The 16570-nt window shown below is 35.0% G+C and overlaps 1 protein-coding gene across 5 annotated transcripts in view; it reads right to left on the bottom strand.

Annotated features, from left to right (window-relative positions):
• Positions 1-16570, bottom strand: part of LOC136028177 (dicarboxylate carrier SLC25A8-like) — a 119016-nt gene that overhangs the window by 98048 nt on the left and 4398 nt on the right. Inside the window, exons 1-3 of one of the 5 annotated variants that reach the window (XM_065705877.1) lie at positions 15633-15764; positions 5998-6081; positions 2910-3110 (exon numbers count right to left, since the gene is read on the bottom strand). In XM_065705877.1, the coding sequence (XP_065561949.1) occupies positions 2910-3062 (153 nt within the window). In that variant the 5' untranslated portion in view covers positions 3063-3110; positions 5998-6081; positions 15633-15764. Of the gene's footprint in view, positions 1-2909; positions 3111-5997; positions 6082-15632; positions 15765-16570 lie in introns of those variants that run through there. The other 4 variants (XM_065705876.1, XM_065705875.1, XM_065705878.1 and 1 more) reach the window with 4 other exon arrangements.

Here is a 16570-nt window from a genome sequence, read left to right as displayed (position 1 = left end):
GGAAGATCTCGCAAAACGAATTTAATAAATCAGAGCTATTTAAATACCTTTTCAACATATTGAATTAGATCATGTACGAAGCATTTACCTGACAAGATACTACATTTGCATACACGTTTGAATTGTCAAACTTCAGCAAAGCAGAGCTACTAATATTAGCAGTATTCATAAAATACATTCTGCTCAAAATACATTCTGCCCCTATGCCTTCCAAAGGCAAGAACATAGTCTGCACTTCACTGAAAAAACACAGATGAATATTCGTTGTCAGTTTATCGTACATATGCTGATATTTATTTCTTAAAATGTTAGTATATTTGATTTATTAAGTTATAAAAGTGAAAACAAAGAAAAAAAAAATCAGTAAATTGCAAATTAAATTCTGGCCTTGGGAAGGCATAAGGGTTTTAAGCCCTACTCATGTTAATTTCTGCTCGTTTTAAGTTTGACTCGGTAATTTATTGTAATTACTGTTCGTTTTGGTTTTCATTTATTTATCGAAGCTGATTTGGGATAGTTTTACGCTTGGTAGATTATTTAATTTTATTTTTGTTCGTTTTTGGTTTAATGGAGTTCTTTACTTATCTTCGAAAAACTTGTTTTGTGGGCAAAGTTTTGTTTATTAATTTGTATTCGTTTTATATTGACATAGTGAAAAAACAATACTAGGACAAAAATAATAGATTAATAATAATAATTTTGTTGATAATAATTATAATGATTATTATAATTATTATATAATAATAATAATATAATAATAATAATAATGTTTTCAGGGAAAGAAATAATAATTTAAATCGTTTCAATATCTTTAAGGATTTATAGTTTGGCCTGCTATTTGTATGCTGGAGAAAGTTTTTCAACGTTTTTTAACATCATACAGCCTTTTAAAAATATTGGCACAAATAGTTTTGCTTAATTTAGTTTCATACATCCTCTAGTTGACCTGAAAAATAAAACTTGATACCATTCGCAAAAAGATATATCTGTGCTCTTTGACAGCTTGGATACACTTACACTTTCGATTTAGTTAAGTTTTAAGAGCAGAAGTAATAATAGAAGTAGCCGGGAAAGTTTGAACGTGATACCCTCAGTTTTTCTTGAAATACTGCTGAGATGTCTTGTGGGCAATCAGTATACACGTAGTGATTTTCGATTTGTTGTTAAGGCGACATTTAGTTTTTAATTGAAATGGGCAAATTGCATAACTGTGGGGGGTCAACCTACACGATAGCCCTAGAAACACAGTTACAGGACTATTCAGCTGTGCTGAACAAAATGGATATATTAAATTTTGATTTGAACTGTTTGAAAAATTACAAGCTAAAGAAGAAGGCTGATTGTCCTTCAATCCCTTTTGACTCTTAAGAAGGGTACAAGAACTTTGAATTTGCAACTAAATTAGCTCCTTTAAAATATCAATGATGTTACTATCTATGATAGAGCAGTGCTGGCTATGATATTGCTTATATGCCCTTTTAATGCTTGCATGCGTGAATTTTTCTGCTTAATTGAAACTCCCCCTAAATGTTTCTACTTAATGTCCTTAATGTTATTAGTTACAGTAACCGTAGAAGTAGTATCAAAAGTGCATACATATTGTCTTCTGGCAAGTTCTGTCACAACTTACCCCGAAAGATCTAATTTAATAATGTAAGTCGTTATTGTGATAAAGCTTTGTCGCCCTATTGACAATCTACATGATCATGATTCTTTTTTTATTTAGTTCAGTATACAATGTTTCATTTACCATCAAAAGAATATGTCTGTCCAGCAAGCATCTGAAATCCGGTATGAATATTCTTGGAATGATGCCAAAAGAGGTGCATGGAAACGAATCAGCGATAGTATTTACCATATATCTTACTCAAACTGATAAATCGATTGCGCAATCAACTTGTTATGATATAACGACGCTTAGCATCAGTTGGCTAGCGCTCAAAAAGAATACATTGATTACCTAGAATGTATCTCTGTGATCATATTATCACCAATCATGGGTCTCAAGTTCGATTTCGCACCAGACGTAAATTTCATCAAATCAATGGAAAACTGTTTAAAAGCTAAAAAATGTGTCGTTGGAAAAGGAAACATGCCACCATGTATAAATGTAGTTAACAATGATACCATCTATGACTTCAGTTAAGTAGATGGCAACACTATGGGAATTACCATTAAACCTTCTTCATGATGTTAAGCCACTAAGGAAGAAAAGGGTAGGGGACTGGCCGATAACATTCGTTGAACCCATACTACTTATTTTCTGCAACTTGGAAAAATTGATAGAATTTTTTATTTCTCTTCCCATCACCAATTCCAAAATACGACTAGAAAGACAAACATATAGAGAAAAAACAAATATACTGCCCACACTAAAACAAAACTTCCTTTGAATTTCCACAGGAGAAGTATGTTGTTTAAAGAACCCAAATCAAGGATCATAAACGAAGAAAACGATTTTAGTTACGCTGAAAAGATTTAAACTCCTATTTTGACTAAAAGAAAAGTGTAGGGGTAAAAAATAAAAAAAAACTTTGTTTGGGTTTACTAGTAGAATGCAATGTCCCCAACCATAAAGACAAAATTACCATACCTTACTGCGACTCATTCAAAAGTGAATTTTTTCTTTTCAAAAGGAGGGGGGCAAACACTTTACTTTTAGGTTTTGCAATAATGTCGTTTAAATTATATCTTTTTATTTTGGTTTATCATATTGAGGAGTTTTTGGCCATTTCCGAAGTTCAAGGAAGTTTGATCACATCAGTGATCTTATCTTGTACCTGCAACTTGACTTACTTAACAATTATTATGCTAATTACCTCACTTTCACACAAAACTTTGCTGACTGCAGCTATGAAAAAAAGTTGCTAAATATGTTTAGTTCCGAATAAAAAATTTTCAAATCTCACCTGCAAACGGACTTTGGCGGTATCAAAAGGGAACGTTAAAAAGTCTGCAATACATCCAGCCGTACCAGCTGCCAGCAAATTGGCGTAAACGGGAGTTCTGTTTGATATTGATCCAATTTTTTGACGTCCTTCTTGAAGATTTTCAGGAGGCATTCTTATGTTCTTCACTACTCATACATAATATGTATAATTCCTGCACTGCTAATTCCCACATACTATGTTTTTCAGAAAATTTCAGCGACTTGTGGATCACATAAGCTTTCTTGTCAGTATTTTTGTGAAAAATACAGACACAGCACACTTGAAATTTATCTATATGTGTAAAACATACAAAATAGTTCAAAAATTATCATTGTCTCATTTACGAGGCAACAATAGAAGTTAGATAGCAATAAATGGAATGAAGCCCAAGTTTATAATGATGATAAAGATACGGATAATATGATTGCAGCAACTGAATGCAAACCAGATCACAAACTGGACCTTGGCTGATACAATAAAGAAAATTCTTCAAGCTCAGTTACACTGGAGGCTGCATAACTGAAATGTCACGTATTGAATGTGAGTGCATGTCTGCTAGTGCATCTTAAATTGCATCCAACGGTAATTTCAGCGTTAAATTTAATATTGAGGATCCAGTTACTTGACCATAAAACGTACTGGATGCAGATAGATGCCCTGTAGTTACTTAGCTTTTGAAGAAGGGAAGAATTGATGCTAATCTAACCAATACATCAAAAGATGGAAGGCAGTTAATTAGAGACTGGTTATATGAACAAAATTCTTAATTAACAGAATCTTGCCTAAGGTACGGAAAATGAAAAAAACATATTTTCCTCATACTATACAGGTTTTTTTATGATAATACTGTTTCCCGTTTTTCTCAGGAACAGGTTCTAACACAATAGAAGAAGTTGAACAAAAAAATCCAGAACATGAAAACTTCTTAAGCCACCAAGTCCTTTGCTGGAGAGGCAGTCCCTTACAAGGATCACACAAAAGCTTAAATATTGGTGAGCAAAGCAGTTGTAAATTTCTCATGATGATCGATCTACTTTTTCATTATAATCCTCCAATAAAAGGAGCACATCATTTGCTATAAAAGGGACAAGTGACTTTATTGTTCTTTCTCTTGACATTCAAACCGATTTTTTAAACTATATCTTCGAAAATAAAATAAAAAGTTCCTGAAGATAGAAGTAGGTTAGGGTACTTCCTATTGTGTTTAATTGTAAACCACACTTGAGCCAGTTCAATTAAATGTCTCAGGTTATTAGATATATGAAAATTGACGAGAAAGAAGCTTAGACTTGTAGAAGTTATATTGATTTCTTAATGGTGATTAATAAGATAAGACTAGCACTTTTTTAAGTAGTTAGAAAGACTGAGAAAACATAGATTTCCAAAACTGTGGAGGCCAGTCACCCTACAAGGGTTAAAGGAATGAAATCACTTATCTCGTGTTACATGATGCATATTGTCTAAATTTCGTAGGATCTAATGCTGCCTGTGTGAAACATGAATCAGTTACGTATTTTCGAACTTTAAACTGGCTTTTTTCGTTCTTTGCAAAATATACTATCAGATGCTAAGCGTTTCTCAAACGCGTACATAGATCTCTCAAAGACTGGGTGACAATAGGTGGTCGGAAGAACGGAAGCTCTTCCAGTAATTACTATGTATCTTTGAGGGCTAATGAAAGCACTTAACTTAATCATCAATAGTTCTAATTCAGCTCCCAAAACCAAAGCCAGAAATATTTTGAAAAACATAAAAAATTTGGTTGATCGTATTAACTATTTTCTGGCACAGGGAGCTCACCCAAGTTGATATTGCCAACAAATATTAAAGGAAAAAAGTACCCCTGCCGATGGACCTGTAAAGCATATAAACTATCTTACTGAGGAGCTATTGGTTCTACTGCCATCACAGGCACAAGGACTATAGTCAAAGGGCTTCATTTAGACCCACAGAAATAGATGTATCCAAAAGAAAGTAGAAAAATAAATGATGAAGAATATGTTAACTATGAAGCGGGATGTTGAAACAAACTTCCGTGTGATGATTTAGAGATAACTGATAACATACTAAGCGAAACCAAAAACAGCTTTCATACTTTACAGAAAAAACATAAAATGCTTCGTTTTTTACATGGATTAGAACTACTATTAACGAATGAGAACCTCAATCTGCGAGCACTGGAGCTAGCTGACATTTACAGATAGGTTATTGAAAAGATGGACAATTATCAGCAGTTCAATCTCTAGTACCATTCTTTCGAGTTTTCATCATCCCCAAGTTCAAAAACTCTTCATAATCTTATGGCTGTTATACACAAACCAGGTCTACAAAATGCATATCCAAACGTCATAATCTTCTTGAAAATATGTTTAAGTGTGGTTACATCAGTTACTTCTAATGAAAGAACTTTTAGCAGATTAAAGTTAGTTAAAAATTATGTTATAAACAGGACGACCGAATATTGTTTGACAAACTTGAGTATAATCCAAATATAACAGAACATGGTCACGCGACTTTCATATGAAGACAATATTAAGCCATTTCTGTCGAAAAAAACAAGTAAAGTTAAGCTTTGGGGCAGATGAAAAGATTGACAGGCTAACATTTAAATTGGCTTTATCACCAATAAAATATTGTTATTGGAATCTCATGGATATTTTTAACCTTGTTGTGTATTTTATATAAAAAAAATGTTCATAAAATTAAAAAAATTGTAATCATTGTAAAAGAATTAAATATAAAATAAATTAGTATCTTCGTTTAGAGAAGCAAAAAATAACAATAGTTGGTTGTCAATAATGAGTTTAATGAGCAAGGGCATCAAGTGCTATTTCCTGCCCAGGCGCCAAAAGGCCTAATCCTGTGAGGACTATTTGTTAGGACAGATTAGGCCTAAGGCCTAATCCATTCCTATCTTGTGAAAAAAATTGAGGTGATTGTTTTTCCCACATTATTCCTACAATTTCTTATTCATTTTATTGCGCTTTTAATTTGCAAACTAAATGCGTTGGCCGAGATACAAATTTCGAGAAAAACACTAGTATGTGGAAACTAAATGTGGGATAACATCTTATGGTGGAGAAGGCCAGGAGTCGCAATCGATTGTCCCAAAAGGATGACTGTCAGATTTGAATTTAGATTAGAATGTTTCCTAAAAAAATAACATTAATGTCGAATGATATTATAACAACGATCACTTATTAGGGCGGAGATGGCCAGGAGACTCTTACCATAGGGCCATAAGACTCTGTTCATAGCTTTTCCTATAGAAGTTTTATGTTACACCACTTGTTTAAGTGAACTACTTTCTACGTCTCAACAGGACACCAGTAAAAACTAGAAACAATATATCAAACTACATAAGTTGCATAAAATTCACATCGATTACTCCAAAGTTCTGCAGGAAACTAGATATCCAGTCTTGCAATATGAATTTACCAAAAGCATAAAGAATATATGATAATGCTTGAGAACACAACCAAAGAAATTCTTTTGGTTGGTAAATGAAATTTCAAGAAAATTAAGATAACCAAGTTATTGACACCATATGCAAAACTGCACATAAAATTAAAATTTTCCCCGTAAAATATTTTGTAGGAAGTGTTTGCCAACCTGCTGGAAGCATAGGTCACTGTAACCTCATCAAAACTCAATTTGAAGACAACAGGTTAGGATTTCCCTTGCCATGAGAAATGAAAAATTGAAGGATTGGAGAACCATCATGAAACTTCCTCTTCCCCAGACAATAAATCAAATTACCGCTGGCATTGTTGGAACATACCGCACACGCCAACCTATATTCTTCATTTATAAACTTTGAAGCCCCTTTAACTATTACAATGGCTTTAGGCGAATAGTGCCAATGCCGTAGAATATGAAGTGTCTCTCCGCATAAATTTGAACTTTTTACAGTTTCTAGTCTTGTTTATGATTCGAATGTAAATCCTCAATATAACATCCTTTCAGCGAATATTATAATTTTCTATATTCATTCTATATTATTATATGTTAATTTTATGCGCTTCTGGGGCGATTCGTATAGAAGAAGCTGTCTTAGATGCTTTGGAAGAGGCTTGTTATATTGGAATTGGAAATTGCTTATGTTCATTTTAAGATATAAGTGATTAGAGGGCAACCAGCCCCCCTCTCATGCCCTATTTTCGCAAGATATCTGATGAACATTTTGAACAAAATTTGTTTCATAATAGTCAACAAGTCCAGCAACAATGCTCCAGGGTTGACTTGACTCCTCCCCCATAGCCCTCAGGGCAAGGGCTGTAAATGATACATTCTGACCTCTGTTTACAAATGGGATATTTTTTGAGAGAGAGGTTATTTATTATCTTGGGTGACATAGCATTTACTACTACAGCTGGAACAACTTAGGACTACAACTACTACCAACAATTCACTACAGCACCAAGCCACCTGGGGCCAACAGTAAAACACGCTTCTCCATCATCCCAATCTATTCGAACCCTCCCTGTTTACACCCTCCCAGGAAGTTTCCATTTTCCTTCAATCTTTCTTCGTGACATTCTCCCATCCCCACCACGGACGACCTGCTTTCCGTTAAGCCTTATACAGTTGGGTGAATACGAAAAATTTTGGCAATCTTTCATCGTTCATCCGCAGAACGTGCCATTGTCATCTAAGCCTTTCCTTCATCATAGTCCTAGAAAGCGGGATTGAACCACAATTTTCGTATAACCTACCGTTTTGAGTACAGTCTGTCAGCCAGATACCCAGAACAATCCACAGGTAATTTTACTAGAAAACATCTAGCAAATCTTTATCCGCTTTTTGGAGCACCCATGCTTGAGAACCATATTTAATCACTATCATCACTAAATATTCCAATATTCTAATCCTGGTCTGCAAACTTTTCTTCCTATCCTTCCAAACGTTTTTCAATTGAAAAAAAAACACCCTGAGCCTTGGCTATACTTTTAACACCTTCACTATTCCTTTACTAATATATTACCAAGGTAAGTGAATCTGTCCACCTGATCAATTGTTTTGTTACCCAATATCACTTTTGCATCTTCACTTATTCCTAGCCTTAGCGATTTAGTCTACTTAACATTAATTTTCAAACCTATCCTAGCGCCCCGAACTCGCAAAACCTTTAAGGGTTCATTCATTTTGTGCGCACTTTCATCTACGATGCTTAAATCATCAACATAATCTAAGTCCAGGAAAGTCTTTCATCCCCATTTGATTCCGTGTTTTCCAATTGCCTTTCCTAGGCTCTTTAAGACAAAGTCAATCAAAAAGATACTTACAAATGGGGATAAAATACGACGCTGCTTAACTCCTGATTGAATACGAAATCAGCTGCTACACTCAGTTCCTACCTTAACCGCAGCAGCGGCATTCTACTACATAGCACTAGTAGTGATTGGTCATCAGGCATGATTTGCATAACAGAAGTAAAACATAATTTGCATAACCGGTCTACCAAGCAATTAGATCCGGTGATAAGACATTCCCCATTAGCATACTACAAAAAATACATAATTTGCACACTTCCATGAGAGTGTAATTTACATATACCCGTGAGCCCATAGCAACCGGCCGCAGCAACCAGATCCAATATAAGGCAGGATTTTAAATGTATTTTTTACTAGTAAAAAAAAGCAGAATTCAGAGAGATAACCATCAAGTTATTTTTGACAAGACATACTAGCAAAATAATTAGTTTGTTTTCACTATCAGAAGTTGATAGTAAAGAAGGAAGAAGCAATGATAAAAAGACTAGAGTACCAAACGTAGTATTAGAAATTACAAGGGTATGTCAACTAAGCCTTGGATGATATGAGATGTGTGCAAGATATGAGATATCAATGAGCAAATCCAAGTTGGAGGAGCAGTCATGTTTTGCAGCAAAACTTAACAAAGACTGAAGAAATACTTTTAAACAAATTTAATATTAATAAATGACAATAATAAAAAGTTCCCTTTCCTATATTGGACTGTAAAATTTCATAGGAATCCCCCTAAACCACGGTTTATTGCTGGAGCAGCTAAATGTCCAACCCGCATTGCTGCTACTGACCTCTCTTTAATTTTAAAGGAAATTATAAATAAACTTAAAACCTATTGTTCTAGTATTAAAAACTTTTCGAATTTTAATCCATATTGGAGTGTTAATAATTCACTGCAGGTGATAGATTCTTTAACAATGGTTTCAGCTAAAAGAATGGAGTCTTTCGATTTTGCGACAATGTATACTAGTTTATCACTTAATGTAGTGTTAGATAATTTAAAAACGGTTATCAAGAAATCTTTCCTCTTATCTAGTAAGAGGTTCTTAAAAATAGACACTTAAAATAAAAAAGCTATATGGACAAATTGCTTTAAGACTACAGTTAACTTGACATGTTACAGCTTGGATATGATTTTTGATATATTAGAATTTGTTTTATAGAATACTTATATGATTTAATGGTAATTTGTTCAAGCAAATCGTGGGAATTCCCATGGGAATGCCAGCCCATTTACAGCTGACTTCTTTTTAAGTCAACTAGAATATAATTATATGATGGATAAGAATTTATCCAAATAATTTAAAACATGTTTTGTCAAATAATAAAAGATATTTAGATGATATTTTGGTCTTAAATTGTAAGGATTTCATTGATATTTCTAAAAATATATATCCATCAGAGCTTACTCTTGAACCTAGTCATGGCGCTAGTCTTGAAGATCATTTCTTAGATTTAAATATTAATATTTCTGATAATAGTAGATTAAGTTTCAAAATGAATAATAAAACGGATGATTTCGATTTTGAAGTGATTAATTTCCCATTCCCTGAAAGTAATATACACTCAAATATCAAATATTCGGCGTTTTTCTCACAGTTACTTCGATATGCAAGGATTTGTAGTAATTATATTGATTTTAAAAATAGATGTAAAATCTTAAGTCAAAAATTGATATTAAGAGGTTTTTCTGCAAATAAATTAACTTGGCAATTTAAAAAATTTAGTTTCCATTATAACGAACTTTTAAATAAATACCAAAAGAATTATCTGGAAATACTTAGAGAAATTTTTGGTTAATTTTTTAGGTTCGCGAAAAGTTGATGCAGCGCCATCTATTTTGTGAATTGTGTATCTAAAATGAGCACATTTTTCAAAAACTGCCACATGGTACTGATGAAATCTGTAATTGTTTTAGTTCATTCAGGTTTTTCACAAAGCGTTAATATTTGTGATTTGGTAAAAATTTATCATATTTAGTTTACCTACTGCTGCTTAACAGGGGATTATATTAACAGGATAAACTTGCTTTGGTGTTACTTGGTTGTTCTACATTTTCTTGTTTGTTTTTGTTTTTTTTTCATAGGCATATATTTCGGGGGTGATACCTGACACGGGGATACCATAGGTATTCTGTGGTTGGCACAACACTTGACCGGGTAAAGAATTTAAAGTGCTGAAACCCTATAGGCAAGTGTATTCTCCTGACGAGCCCTTGTGTTGGGTTGTTGCCTCTGAATTATTTGTCTTTACTGTTTTTATTGTTTGGTAAATGACTACTTATACTTATTGACGACATGACTGCCTGTCCATGGATTATTTTTTATGTTTGATTGTGAGTGGCTATGCTGTTTGACCTATGTGATTGTATGGATGAGTAGGGTTAAGGCCTCATTCAAGTGCTGGTCTATATTAATCACTAATTTAGGAAAACAGTCTTCTGAAATAAAAACATTTCGTAAAGTAGTATTTTTAACTTATGAGTGGGTGATTGGATCTTGATGAAATTTAATATTTGGAATGATATTGCGTCTCAGAGCTCTTATTTTAAATCCCGACCGGTTCTGATAGCACTGGGGGGAGTTGGAGGGGGGAAACCTAAAGTCCCGGTTTTGCAACTTTAGGTACTTCAAGGTAAGCTAGGACGATGAAATTTGGCAAGCTTATCAAGGACCGGACCAGATTAAATTAGAAATAGTCGTTTTCCCGATTTGAACATCTAGGAGGGGGCCGGTTAATTCGAAAAAAATAGAAAAAATGAAGTATTTTTAACTTATGAGTGGGTAATTGGATCTTAATGAAATTTGATGTTTGAAATGATATTGTGTCTCAGAGCTGTTATTTCAAATCCCGACCGGATCTGATGACATTGGGGGAGTTGGAGGGGGGAAACCTAAAATCTTGGAAAACACTTAGAGTGGAGGGATCGGGATGAAACTTGATGGGAAAAATAAGCGCAAGTCCCAGATACATGATTGACATAATCGGAACTGATTCGCTCTCTTTGGGGTAGTTGGGGGGGAGTAATTCTTAAAAATTAGAAAAAATGAGGTATTTTCAACTTACGAACGGGTGATCGGATCTCAATGAAATTTGATGTTTAGAAGGATATCGTGTCTTAGAGCTCTTATTTTATAACCAGAACGGATCCGCTCTCTTTGGGGTAGTTGGGGGGGGGGTTAATTCTGAAAAATTAGAAAAAATGGGGTATTTTTAACTTACGAACGGGTGATTGGATCTCCATGAAATTTGATATTTAGAAGGATATGGTGTCTCAAAGCTCTTATTTTAAATCCTGACCGGATCTGGTGACATTGGGGGAAGTTTGGGATGGGGAAACCTAAAATGATGGAAAACGCTTAGATTGGAGGGATTGGGATGAAACTTAGTTGGAAAAATAAGCAGAAGTCTTGCATACGTGATTTATATAATTGGAACGGATCCGCTCAATTTGGGGGGGGGGGGGTAATTCTGAAAAATAAGAAAAAATGACGTATTTTTAACTTACGAAGGAGTGATCGGATCTTCATGAAACTTCATATTTAGAAGGACCTCGTAACTCAGATATCTTATTTTAAATCTCAACCGGATCAAGCGTAATTGGGGGGGGGGGTAGTTGAGGGAACCGGAAATCTTAGAAAATACTTAAAGCGGTGAGATCAGGATGAAACTGGATGGGAAGAATAGAAACCTGTCTAAGATACGTGACTGACATAACTGGACCGGATCTGCTCTCTTTGGTGGAATTGGGGGGGGGGGGGTATTTTGAAAATTGAGGTATTTGTAACTTACGAAAGGGTGACTGGATCTTAATGAAATGTGATATTTAGAAGGATCTTGTGCTTTAAAGTTCTAATTTCAAATTCCGACCAGATCCTGTGACATTCGGGGGAGTTGGAGGGGAAAACCGGAATTCTTGGAAAACATGAAAATTGGGGTATTTTTATCTTACGAATAGATGATCGGATCGTAATGAAATTTGATTTTTAGAAGGAATTCAAGTCTCAGAGCTCTTATTTCAAATCCTGACCAGATCTTTTGACATTGGGGGGAGTTGGAGGGGGAAATCTTGGAAAAACACTTGGAGTGGAGGAATTGGGATGAAGCTTGGTGGATAGAATAAACAAATGTCCTTGATACGTGATTGACAGAATCGTACTGGATTCGCTCTCTTTGGGGGAGTTGGGGGGAGGACTTCAGTGATTTGGCGAGTTCGGTGCTTCTGGACGTGCTAGGGCGATGAAAATTGGTAGGCATGTCAGGGAGCTGCACAATTTGACTTGATAAAGTCGTTTTCCCAGATTCAACCATCTGGGGGGCAAAAGGGAGAGGAAAAATTAGAAAAAATTAGGTATTTATAACTTACGAGTGGGTGATCGGATCTTAATAAATTGTGATATTTAGAAGGACTTTGTGACTCAGAGCTCTTATTTTAAATCTTGACCGGCATTAAGCCTCTTATTTTCCTTTTTAAATCAATCTATTGATTCATAGAATTTTGTTAGAGCTCATACCATATGATCTCTTGGCTCTTAGCTCTTCTCACCTCGTCACAAGTGCCATATGAGCTCTTAGCTCTTGTTGTTAATAAACAAATTTATGAACTCTCTTGGAACATTTTATTTGTAGGGCACTGAAATCAATATTATACAGATATTAAAGTGTATTTACCACTAGGAAGTAGTTCAGGTGAGGGTTATCTACGCAAATATTGAGAAAGTCATTGTAAATATTACCACGACATAGGCAGAGGCACTATTTGGACCAAATCTTGGGTTGGGCATAAACTCCATCTTGCCCCCCCCCCAGCTTACTTCGTGTGGCGTAATCATCTAGGGAATGGGCATTTGACAGAACTCGAAAATTTTATTATGTATCTTACCTACTTTCAAAGTTTACAATAATTAATAGCAAATAGCGTAATTACCCCAAGAGTCGTCAAGTAATTACGCTCTTTGGTTAATAGGCGTGCAGTAATTTCAAATCAATTGGACAGAATGGACTATGTTGGACATAATGGATTATTACGGCCGGCAAAGGGCCCTTTGTGGTGGAAGCTTGGGCCCCCTGGAAAATCTGGGGTGGGCATTTGCCCATACCTGACGCCCTCCCCCCCCCCCCTCCCCAAATGGCGCCTCTGGACATCGGACGACAAAATATAATTTAGTATGAAAGCCACAGCTCTAAGTCTTTTAATCCTGCGCTTTCATCTGGTTTAGAATAATAGTTTTACTGCTGCTTTCAATGAAGGTGTTGATTTTCGGAGTGCAGAATGCGTATGGTAGGCCAAGAGGGTCAAAATTTCTATATTCTTCGCTGATTGAAAGATGCATAGCCAATGACCTGTCTTTACGGTCGATAGACTGCTATTAACATTGATAAGAGTAATTGTTAATACCTCGATTTTAAAAACAATCACAAATGAAAGTCGTTCAGATGAAAGTGCAATAAGAAAAATTTTCACCCCAGATCATCTGCAAGAAATTTTCTGGGTGGAATTTTCAGCTAGAGTGGAATTGTCTTGGAGGAATTTTCTTGGAAATGAGGGAGGGCACTTTTACGCGAAAAAAACTTACCATGATGGATTTTTCGTAGGTGAAGTAATTTTTGATGGAGTGGGAGCCGAATTTCTCTGTGCTATTAAAATTAATCAAAATTTATTTATAAGAAAAGGCTTCTTCAACTTAAAGTAAGGAGCAACATCAAAGCTTAAATGGACAAAAATTATTTCGCATATGAATGAGGTTTCACCCTCCTTAAGACCTTGCTCTTTGCGATAAAATTTTGACTTTTTGTCCCAATTCCTCAAGAACGACTTCTGGAACGCAATGGCAGTTTAATAAGAATAATAAGTTTTTTTTTCAATTTGCAACGACCTGTTATGAAAGAGTGATGGTGGGTGTAGAGTGGGGAAAGGGGATAGTGCCTGAAACCACCTTGAGGGATCCAGATATCCTGGCAAGATCTGGTTAACAAACAGAAATAAAAAATTTTAAAAATACTTTCTTTCAACACAAATTACAGAACAACATTGGAAAATGCAAAAATTAGATCATATGTGAGTGGGGCTGTACCCTTCTGAATCCCTTGCTTATTAAACTAACGTCTCTATTGCTTTGACATAGATTTTATTTTGATTAAACGGCCATAATGTTTATGAAGTCTTTCTCGAGTAATTGGAAAAAAAAAGAAAACTTTAACGTAGAGAGAGAGGGGTTTCAGAGGGGGAAGCCCCTTCAAATATCGAAAAATTTTGTTTATTTAAAGTTTTAATGTAGCTCTGTACTTTTAGTTGCAAAACCCATTTTTTCTATTTGATTTCATAAAAGGGTTAGTGTAGTGACATAAACAATACATCATTAATATAGGATTCTGATTGATGGACAATTCTCCTGGGCTTGGTGTATGCAGTGTTAGTAATGTGCAACAATAAAGCTCAAATTTATTGATTTTGCCAAACATACATTTTACCATGAGTTACTCTTGTTTCGGTAAATGTTTAGTTTCGTCACAAGCTGTCTAAAGTGCGTATTACTGCATATAGCAAGATTCTGATGAATGTATTGTTTCTTTGTCATTATTAGAGAAGTGCATCCATTTATAGCTTTCTAAAATCCCCCTCCAACGAGAATAAAAATGTGTAAAGTGTAAGTGTAAATTTTTAGTGTCGTCACAAGTGCTCTAAACTGGAAACTATGCTGCTTCGTAAAACAGTAAACTTTTTTACTGTTTTAAAAAGAAGAGTTGAGAGAGAGAGTCAAACTTTAGCGTAAAGAGCGGGGCGTTGATGAGGAAGCAGCCCCTTTCATATACGAAGTAATTTCTGTTCGTTTTAAGTTTTAATATTGCTCCTTACTTTCAGTTAAAAAACTTCTTTTTTTTATTTAATTGCAGTAAAACTCAAAGAAAAACCTAAAACGAGGTTTATTAAATAAATATAGAATACAGGCTTCGCCCCGCTGCCCGTAGGGCTCATGGACTTATACGCTTCACTCTATAGGTAACGTTACCTGTAAGTAAGTCCACTTCACGCATTTTTAGTTGGCCCCATGGAGGAGGAGGGTTCAACCAGAAATGGATGCGCTTCTAGAATTAGCAATTCTAAGTGCTCTTAACTGGAAACTATGCCACAAAGCAGCATAGTTTCCAGTTTAGAGCACTTGTGACGACACTAAACATTTATACTTGTTTCAACCCGTGCATTTGTAAATTGTATCAACACTGACGAAATCAAGAAACGGAAAAACTCCTGGGAAATATACAACTTGCGATATGTATTTGCACATTAAGGAGGGATGGGTTGAAGTAAGGCGGAATCGCTTTCTAAATTTCTTAGCTAGCATTTTATAAAGTAAGGCCTGCTTTCTCAACATGTTTCCTTCTCAATAGTCCAAATTCTACGCTAATAGCAAACTTTGACCACACTAGATTTTACCTGACTAGCTCTTCTTTTTTACACAATTAAATTCTTCAAGCTTAACTGCAAGAGATATGGTTCCAGAATGAACCTATTCAACTGCAAGTGGCGACCCGATTTGTTTTGTTTGTTCAGTGAGTTCGTCAAAATGCAGCGTTGCTAGATCATGAGTCAAAATGTAAGCTTTATCAGCTAAAAATAAGCCAGAAAACGTTTTATCTCAAATCAAACGTAACTATTGCTGTTTGGCATACCCTTTGTATTTCTTGTATGGAGGAGCCCAATACTTAATTGTGTTCTTGGATGGTGCTTATCGTATCAAACAATTTACTGCAAATCTTTCACTTGGCACATTGCGATTTCCAGGCCCGAAATTCTTTCACTTGGCACATTGCGATTTCCAGGCCCGAAATTCTTGCCTAGACCCCAAATCCCGAGCAAGCTAAAAAATAACCCAAACTAAGGTTTTCACATTCCTACATCAATAAATGTCAAGATTTGCAAAGTTTGTGCTTGAAACTTTCTGAAAGTGCTTATCTAATCCAGATAGGAAACTAAATGGTACATTAAATGGCATGTTCTTTTAGATCTTACAACACAAATTAACTCTTTTATTAGATTTATATTAGATTAGTTTTATCTTCCTGATAAAACTAATCAACAATACATTGTCCATAATGTCCTGACCAGCTTAGTCAGGAGATGACTGAAAAAATAGTATGGACAGAATATCATATAAATATGGGCCTATTACATACAAATCCTGGTCCCATACTGTGTAATAACAGTTAATACATTATACCTTCAGTTATCATGGCTGCAGCAGCTGCTGCAACCTAGTAAAGAGAGAACCACAGCCCATAGTAACCAATAGCAAAAAAATCGAGTTTTTAAAAAGAACTGCCTAGTGAAAAAAAAATTGTCATTTGACACTCATTTAAGAATGGTAACTATTA

This window comes from Artemia franciscana, chromosome 6 (assembly GCF_032884065.1).
Source record: "Artemia franciscana chromosome 6, ASM3288406v1, whole genome shotgun sequence".
In the NCBI taxonomy this organism is placed as follows: domain Eukaryota; kingdom Metazoa; phylum Arthropoda; class Branchiopoda; order Anostraca; family Artemiidae; genus Artemia; species Artemia franciscana.
This window is presented reverse-complemented; position numbering and strand designations above follow the sequence as displayed.